Source organism: Centruroides sculpturatus, unplaced genomic scaffold (assembly GCF_000671375.1).
Source record: "Centruroides sculpturatus isolate CEXI.00-Female unplaced genomic scaffold, Cexi_2.0 scaffold1806, whole genome shotgun sequence".
Taxonomy (NCBI): Eukaryota; Metazoa; Arthropoda; class Arachnida; order Scorpiones; family Buthidae; genus Centruroides; species Centruroides sculpturatus.
Window position 1 is genome coordinate 57272 of NW_019386022.1, and position 9906 is coordinate 67177.

At 30.5% G+C, this 9906-nt stretch overlaps 1 protein-coding gene across 1 annotated transcript in view; it reads left to right on the forward strand.

The window, feature by feature from the left end:
- LOC111613167 (dynein heavy chain 8, axonemal-like) overlaps positions 1-9906 on the forward strand; it is a 44467-nt gene that overhangs the window by 16919 nt on the left and 17642 nt on the right. Inside the window, exon 3 of the mRNA XM_023354491.1 lies at positions 7420-7513. Within this exon, the coding sequence (XP_023210259.1) occupies positions 7420-7513 (94 nt within the window). The remainder of the gene's footprint in view (positions 1-7419; positions 7514-9906) is intronic.

Consider the following 9906-nt stretch of genomic DNA (forward strand, 5'->3'; position numbering starts at 1 on the left):
ACTAGGGATTGCAATCCAGCAGTGTTTTCAATCCAGCTGGATTTTTGCTGGATCAATATCATTCCAGCTGGATCCAGCGCAGATGTATTTTTGGTGCAATAAAGTGTTATCTATCTATCTATCCAGTAATTTATGGGTTTTTTAAAGAAATAAAACATTTTTTTAAATACTTAAGAAACTTTTATTATTTAGACTGGTCACTATACAGTAAATCAGTAAAGCTTCTTACACATTTAGGTAGTAAACTTAACTTTGGTTCGGTTTAACACTTGAGATAGATATAATTAACTTTAAATGTTTGGTTAGATTATAATTATAATGTAATCTTTAAGTTAAATAATAGCAGAGGTAATTCTACCAATTAATTTATATTAATATATTATATTATAATAATGAAAGGACGAATAATCAGTGGCTAAGTGGCTATCAGTCTTACCAGTTTTCTTATATAGGCTCTACATATCAGTCTGTAGTTATTTATAAGTAATTTAATTATTAGTGTTAGTAAAGTAGTGAGTAAGTAATTAGTAGTAGTCTAGTAGTTAGTTATTATTATCACAATCATGAATCATATGCATTCATATCATCATATATCTAAGACACTCATTAATTTAATTAACTATTTAACTAATTAGGTAGTCTCAGTTCTCACTAATTTTAACAATAAAATTGCCTAGCCTAGCCCACTAACCACTTATGAAATAAAAGTTTAAAACTCTTACTTAATAGAATTAAAATAGAAGTTATAAAATATTAGTCTTGTCTCGAATAAAGTATTTTAAAGAATTAAATAAAATTAAATCAATCACTTCTGTTATTTATTTATTTATTTTTTTTTTTACTTTTCTGGAAGTTGGATCTTAAGAAACAAATGGTATTGATGGTGTTGTCTCCCAACCTATTTCTTAATGAACTGCATATATACCCCGCTGCAGGGAAGGCTCTTTCTGCTTCTATGCTAGTTGGTTTCAGGGTCATCAAATAATCATAAATCAAAGATAAGTTTTTACCTTTGATTCTCTCACGTTTATAAACAGCCATTTCCTTTTTTAATAACTTATCATAATCCTTCTCAGCACTAGTTTCTTTTCGTTTCGTGAAGTTTTCTTTCTCACGCTTTAGTTGGATCTCCGATTCTTATTCCAATGTGAAATTCAGGGAATGAATGCGGGTTATCTGGATCATCGTTTTCTGGTTCCACTACATATGTATTTCATCGATTCAGCACATTTTTCATCTCCTGGCGCATTTTTTCGGTATTGTGAAAGAATAATCGGGCTTTCTAACTTTTTGGTTATACTTCTTGGGGTTCTGTATGTAAATCAGCATCCCTGTGACCTTGATAAGACGCCGTTCTCTGATTCTTTTGCGGGGTGTTTCGGAAAGGTCGGCACTCAAGATTGTGTCCTGGATTTTTAGTTTGTGTAAGATAAATTTCAAGGTTGTGTCAGCAGGTATCAAACTCGACTCTCTTCTACAGAGAGCTTTTACGGCCAGTTTATAGGTTAGGTTTCGTGGACAAGGCGCGAGGCTGCAGCTCTCCATAGGCTTAATTAATAAACTGAGATCGTTCTGTCATGTGATTCATTGACGTCACAACCGACCGTAAATTAGAATTATGCACCAGGACTAGGAGAGGAGTTACTTATTTTATTTAGCACGAAGACACATTATTTAGCGAGAGTGGAAAGTCAACTGGCAATTAGATCAGCAGAGGTAAAAAGGCAGGCAGTGTGGTGTAGAGAGGGGGTGTAGCATGTGACACACTGAACGGCAACGTCGCCCTCGCCGCCGAGTGATAGCACACGTAGAAACGCGGCAACACCGATAACGTAGACTTTTGCGCCATTATTTAGAAAGTTAATTGAGTATTTGCGGATCCGCAGTGCTGGATCCAGCAGGTCGAAGAATGCGCTGGATCCAGCTGGATTGCTGGATGAGGGATTCAGCAATTGCAATCCCTAATCTCAACTAAGATTTTGTTAGAAAATCTGACTGTTAAGATTGTGGTCATGATAGGACTTTAATAAAAATAAAAATCTCTGTGTCCACAGGGTAGAAAAAGTCAAAAAAAGTAAATAAAAAATAAAAACTAGAATACAACCATATTTACTCATTGATCTATTGTCAATGATTGCACCATACCCATAGAGTCCATGACCATCAATAGTTTTGAAGCCATTGCACAACACTACATATGTAAAGAAATTAACAAAAGAAATCAACAAATATAAACATTCCTATGTAATGGAACAAACAAATATTTTAATTACACATCTTTACCACAACATTGGAGAATTGTAATATAACTCTTTCTAACCTGTTACTGGTGCGTCTACTAACTCTTAACGATCCAAAAAAAAAAAATTTTTTTTTTTGGATTGTTAAGAGTTAGTAGACGTACCGGTAACAGGTTAGAAAGAGTTATATTAAATATTTTAATTATTTCAAAATAAATTAAAACATTTATTGTATTTATTTAGTTTAGATTAATGTGTTAATTAATTTATTTTAGTTTTAGAATATTTTAATTTATTTAAGAATTTACTGCTCTACCAGCTGAGCTATCGACGAACAACTTTTTAAGAATTAATTTATTTTTAATTTAATCTACATAAATAAAATACTTAGCTTAAAATAGATTTTTTTCCACCAAGAAAAACAAATAAAAATGGCAGTGGAACTGTGAATTAACAAATTGTCACAAAATTTTTTTAATAAGTGAACAAAACCCATGAGGCTGTTGAATATATTTGACAAAAAAAGAAAAAATCAAAATTCTGTTGAATGGGGAAAAATCTTTATTACTAAGGAACACACTATACCATCATCTAGCTTAGTTTTTCCCATTCACAGAAAAAAACAGAAGGTGCTCCAGTTGAGCTATTCTCAAACCATACATGTTTATTACTAATCTTTTTTCTTACAAATACTTATAACCCTGATTGATATACTGATATCCTCAATAGGGACAGTTGGTACCCATTATATATATCATGGGCTGCACAGCCTTCCTGCATCTGTCTGCTAGTGGGGTGAAGTTGAAATTATACACAACAACTATTACCTGCTGGGAATGAGGGGGCGCTCCGTTCGTCAGGGAGATTGGTGCGTTTTTGTTAACACTTCGTTTTACTGAGGAATATTTTGTCTTTTGTGTTTTTTGGAGTTTATTTCTACAATGATTAATTTAAAATTAACCCAATTACTACTACTAATGTCCGGAATTGAACCGAATNGGTGAGATATAAAGCTTCGGTTATTTTATATAATCAACGAACACTCAAGTTAAGTGGTGCATCAACCACCACAGCCTGTATTCTTTTTTACTCGTCAGATTAGAAATAATGTCGCGCGGGCTGGATAGAACATTTCAGGGGGCCGCATCTGGCCCGCGGGCCGTAGTTTGCCCATCACTGTCTTAGAAAATACCACATTAAAATACTTAATTATTTGAATAATCATATGGTTTTACTTTTAACAAAAGTAATAAATAATACTTTACAAGGATAAAAAATTGGATTTATTTTAGCTATAATGGAACTGATGTTGGCGAAATATGTAATATTTGGTTAATATTTATTATTTTTTTGTAGGTTATATATTTGCTTTGTATGTGAAAATATAAGAAAAGGGTGCATCAAGTTAAATATTTTTCAAATAAATATGTGTTTGTATAAAAATTGCATTTCAATATTTATTATGAAGTTTTGGGATTTAGTTACTAAAGCACACATTTATAATAGTGGGTACCTGTTTGTGGAAATTTGTTTTCAACCCAATTTATGGACCATCATCAGTTATAAAAGTCATAAGAATTAAGAATGTTAGTGTGGGATGGGAAAAATGGGGTAGGATAAATTGCTGAAGGGATCTGACTGTGATGTCTGACTCCATAATCTTTTATACTAAGAGCAGATATTGTAGTCTATCTGCTCTTAGTATAAAAGATTATGGAGAAACTCAGGTGGAAGGAGAGCATTCTTGTTTTTTCTGTTTAGACATATGCTATTAATGGATTTGTTAAATATTTTGCATATTTTACTACATTGATGTGGGAGATGCTTTTGATGACTTTGACTATATTTCAATATACTTCAGTTTTGGGAAGTTGAACAAATAATAATTAAAATGTACCAGACCTTTTCTTCTTGATAGTGTCCTTGTCTTCAGTAAGTTTCTGGGTGAGGACTGAAATTATAGCCATCATGGATGGTGTTGATGCCAGCTTTTTCATTTTTGGTTAGAATAACACACATCCTAGTACTTTATTTGTCATTTAGGGAAATTTATTGTTGCATAATTGGTAGATAGTTTAGTTGCATTGGAATGTTATGCATTTCTTATTGTTACTAGCAATGCATTGGAAAATTTGGATGATATGAAATTAAAAAAGAAAGTGGTTTGTTTACAGTGTGGCTTTTTGCCATATTGCATTTTTTTGTCTTTCTGACATCTTTCCCTGTTTTTTTTTTTCACTTTTGAGAACTTTAGTACTTCTTAATTCTTATTTCTTGGAGGTGAGGGTAACTTCCCAGAATTTACCAGCAATGAATTCGAGGTTATTGAGGACATGTGTAGTGAAGAAAGATTACTTTTGAGTGGATGCTCGAGGGAGAGAAGAACTCAAAAGAAGAGAGACATTCTGGTGCTTGAGAGATAGGTAAGACTGTAACTGAGAGTGGGAACTTTGAAATTCCTGGAATGGAATCAGGGTGTTAGAGCTGGCATTTTCAGTTTGATGAATCAGAATGAGTGACCCTTTTTTTTGAGCCAACTAGATGAAAAAAAGAAACCGTTCTAGAATCAAGAGAGAGGAAGATAGAAGACAGTATTGTGTGTTTACAAAGCTCACACGCCCTCATGATAATGGAACAATTTGGGTAGTCTTTTTTATTCTGTCCTATTTGCTATTTTAATACTTCTTGTCCCCTACTTTCTATTTTCTTCTAGTTGTAAATTAGTGTTAAGAAATATTTTTGTAATTACTTTGTTGGTTTTCTTCTTTTTGTTTTAGTTGTGAAAATTTTTATTGTTCTACCAATGACTGGATTTTGGGTGACTATCAAAATCCAAAACCTTTTCAGCTGGAATTCCCTTTTTTTTTTTTACTGTATTATCACATGAATTAAATTATTTTCTTTTTTTCCTTGCATGTTTTTTTTGTGTTTGTCCTTGTCAGTTAAAAGAACCCTTTTTCTAAAATCTAACAACAGTTACCAGTAGTATTATTATTGGTATGTTGAATTTCCTTCAATGAGTCAAAGGATGTTACATAGTTGGAGGCTATTTTATAGAGTTAGTCCAATAATTATATTTAACTCTTTGTGAATCTGTAAAGTGAGTGTAGGCATGCATGCCTAACTAGGATATCGTAAGACAAAAGTTTTTAGCTAAATGAATCAAAAGAAATTTGGATGTAAAATACGAAGGGTATTTTTTAAATAAGGTCTGTTTTTTGATAATAAGAAAAATACTGTAAATATCGTTAAAATATATTTTTTCCCATATTTTACATACTTTTATCTACTTTTCTACATAATTTCCATTTTTGTTCAAACATTTGTCATACCGCTCAAAAATTTTTAAAATTCTGACTTCAAAGAAATCTGCCGCCTGCTGCCGGAAGACATTAGGCCACGCTGCTTGTCTTGTATGGCATGGCAGAGTTTTCTCAAGGTAACGCAATAAGCATCAGAATTGATTGTTGTGTTTCTTGGCATAAAATCCACTAACAAAGTCCATTTCCTGTCACAAAAGACAATTACCATGATCTTTTGTGCTGAAATTGAATAACAGATCGTATCTTACAGTCGGCAGGTGACTCAATTTTCTTGAACATTATAATCTTTCACAGCTCAGCACACAGACAGATGATACGGCTGCAAATGGCATCTAAACACACACAAAGCATGCTGAAAGCAGATGCTCGTGCACACTGCTGCAATCGCATGTCATTCTCACTCTCATTCACAAACAGACCTTATTTAAAAAATAGCCCATGTATGTAAAAAATAGATTTAAGATAGTTTTTGATGTAGATATACCTAGCCATTAGTGAAAAGTTAAGGTTAAGTAAATTAATGCTGTTTATGTTTAGCTTGTTCATTTGTAGCAGGGCTGTGGAGTCAGAGTTGGAGATGTGGAGTTTTGGTGTTTTAGCCGGAGTCAGAGTCATCAAAAAATATGTTGACCCTGACTCCTTTTTACTTATCAACTTGTTATGTATATAAAATGGAAAAGTATTGAAATCATGTCAAATTTGAATCTCCAAGTTTTTTTTGCAAATCTACACGTTTGGAGACCTTTCGAACACCTAAAAAAAGTCAATAAAGAGGAAAAATTTTTTGCACATGTGTGTGTGTTAGCATCTAATTTGTTTAATTTCTTTATTTTTCATTCTGAGATATTGTTTAATATCTCAGAATGGGTAAAGTTTAAGAAACGAAATGTGGCACTATAGCTTGCTTATAAAGTGGCATTAATACTATTAAATTTTGGTTCTTAATTAAAGGTCGACAGGGTGAAGACATAAAAGTGGTCATGTGTCATATCTCTTAATGAATATTCTACTTGTTATTAGCATTCAAAATTTAAAAAAATAAAATAAAACTCATCTCTACCTTTAAAGTAAGCTTTTCTGCCATTTTATAATAGTACAGTAAAACCTGTTAATATATTCTCACATAAGATGTTAGAATGTATATGGGGACATGATTTAGTTCAACCACTTTGACGCTTAATAACTAACTCCTGTGTTAAATCATCTGACTCCGATTCTGATCACTTTGACCAGAGAAATTATTAGACTTCAAACAGGGTGAATAAAATCATGCCTCCTCCCACACAATCTAACATCCACACATATAGAAAAAAACCTGAAATCTTTTGCATATCTCAAAATTTCAATGTGTCCTGAGTCCAAAAATGTAAAAATTTGGGAGGGGTCATTTTTTGACCAAGTGCTACACTTTTCCTCTGTTATATATAACAGCTGGAAAAGTAAAAATTATCAAATACATATTTATATATTACTTAGAGAAGTCTTTTAGCTTTGGAATAAAAAGTTTCTACGTTCTATCTGTATTAGAACTCTATTTATAAAATCTTTTATTCTGAGGTCACGTGATGACATCAGAATTTACGAGTCTCTTTTGATAACAAGTCCACCCCTGGTCGGAGTCGGATGGTAAGGAAGAGTCGGAGTTGGAGTCAGTGGATTTTTACACGACTCCACAGCCCTGATTTGTAGAAAAGCATAATTTTTTTTTAAGATGATTAGAACATCATTCATATAGTATTTATTGTAAATGATGTTTGTGATGGTGATTCTGTATTATTATTTTCATTTTTTCTATGAAGTTTTATCACATAATATGTCATATGTTTTAAGTTTGCATCTTATATTATATTTTTCAGATTACATATTGGCACTAAATTACAAACAAAGGAATCATTAATATCAACAAAACCTTCATTTTTGGGAAAAATTATGTTAATGATACCAGATGTAGTAAGTAATTTTCAATATGTAGAATTTATAAATTGATAAAATTGAATATTTATGGCTTCCAGTAATTTTAAGTTACGAAATTTTTATTGAAGTATCCAGTTCTTTCTTAATTTGTTTTTTATATAATTAAATTTATGTAAAGCTTTAGTGATTGGTTTTAAGTCTATATATTCAGATGTGCTAAGTGAAAACAAAGCTAATCTATTTAATATTGTATGTTACTAATATTGTATGTTACTATTGTATGTTAATGATTAATTACATTTTTTTGAAAATCATTTTAATCAATTTATGTAGTACAATAGTAGTATGACAAATAATGATCTATTTTCAATACTTAACTAAACTTGATATGGAATGAATTAACTTTTTGAAATAATCTTATACTTTCTTTTATAACAATGATTGCATTATTTAATTTGTAATAAATTGTATGGTCTTATAATTAGAAAAATTTATTATAAAATCCCAATATAATATTATTAAAATTTGAAGTGTTTGCTTTTTACAATCTTGAAAATTGTTATACAGTTTGGAAATTTATAGAAATTAATACAGTAGAGCGTCGATTTTCCGAATCAATTGGGGATTGGGGTTGTCCGGATAACTGATATTTCGGATAACCGATTTACGTACAAAAAAATAGTTTAACGTATCCGAAGTTGAAATTTTTCTCCGTTGCGTGTCGCTTCGCGTTGAATTTTTGTCGATGTTAAGCCTAACAAAGACTATTGTATCGTTAAAAATTATTTTTTTATTTTGTACAAACAAAATAAATATATTGAAAAATATAAAAATAATAAAAAATTATACTTCAGATGTTAATTTAGTATCAAAAACGTAAAATATTTGAGTAGCCCAAGACATAGCCAAAGATTGAAGCGCCACAGCACTGGCGAAAATTTAAATTTGCCGACTGGAATTCTTTCGGATGATTGACTTTCGGAAAATCGACGCTCTACTGTAATTGTATATTGAAAATAGTTTTATTTTTAGTCAGGTATTTTTCTACTATATTTCTACAAATTCTTCAGATTTTCAATTTTTTTTCCAATCTTCATCAATTTCTTGGTGATTTTTTTTGAGTTAATTAATTTATTATTTATCAAATAGATATAAAAAAAATGCCTGGCTACTTGAATATGGATCAGATAATGAATTCATTTTTTGCAGACATCTTGGAAAAAATAAAACAATTGTTTAAAAAAATAGTTCAAATTTGTAATTTAAATATTTTTAATTTATAATTATTCTGTAAGAATTAATTAAACTAGTCATGTATTTAAGATGGAAAAACAAATCTTTATATGTACAGTGTTGCTTGACTAGTTTTGTTTTAACCTGCCATATTTATGTATTGACAGTTGTACAATTAGGGCTATCATAATTTCAATACCAAAAATTGGGACATTGTATGTGAGGTAGCATTTTGGTAAAAATTGATGGATACCCAGCATTAGGTAACTATTCCGGAAAATCAGTGAATAATTCTAATTAAACTAATTTTATCAAATTATGAATTATTGAACAGTTTTTATTTGTTTAACCAATTGTACTTGTTTGACTTACATATCTCAACTAGGGATTGCAATCCAGCAGTGTTTTCAATCCAGCTGGATTTTTGCTGGATCAACATCATTCCAGCTGGATCCAGCACGGATCCAGCGCAGATGTATTTTTGGTGCAATAAAGTGTTATCTATCTATCTATCCAGTAATTTATGGGGTTTTTAAAGAAATAAAACATTTTTTTAAATACTTAAGAAACTTTTATTATTTACACTGGTCACTATACAGTAAATCAGTAAAGCTTCTTACACATTTAGGTAGTAAACTTAACTTTGGTTCGGTTTAACATTTGAGATAGATATAATTAACTTTAAATGTTTGGTTAGATTATAATTATAATGTAATCTTTAAGTTAAATAATAGCAGAGGTAATTCTACCAATTAATTTGTATTAATATATTATATTATAATAATGTAAGGACGAATAATCAGTGGCTATCAGTCTTACCAGTTTTCTTATATAGGCTTTAATATCAGTCTGTAGTTATTTATAAGTAATTTAATTATTAGTGTTAGTAAAGTAGTAAGTTATTAGCAGTAGTCTAGTAGTTAGTTATTATTATAACAATCATGAATCATATACATTCATATCATCATATATCTAAGATACTGATACTCATTAATTTAATTAACTATTTAACTAACTAGGTAATTTCAGTTTCTCACTGATTTTAACAATAAAATTGCCTAGCCTAGCCCACTAACCACTTATACAATAAAAGTTTAAAACTCTTACTTAATAGAATTAGAATAGAAGTTATAAAATATTAGTCTTGTCTTGAATAAAGTATTTTAAAGGATTAAATAAAATTAAATCAATCACTT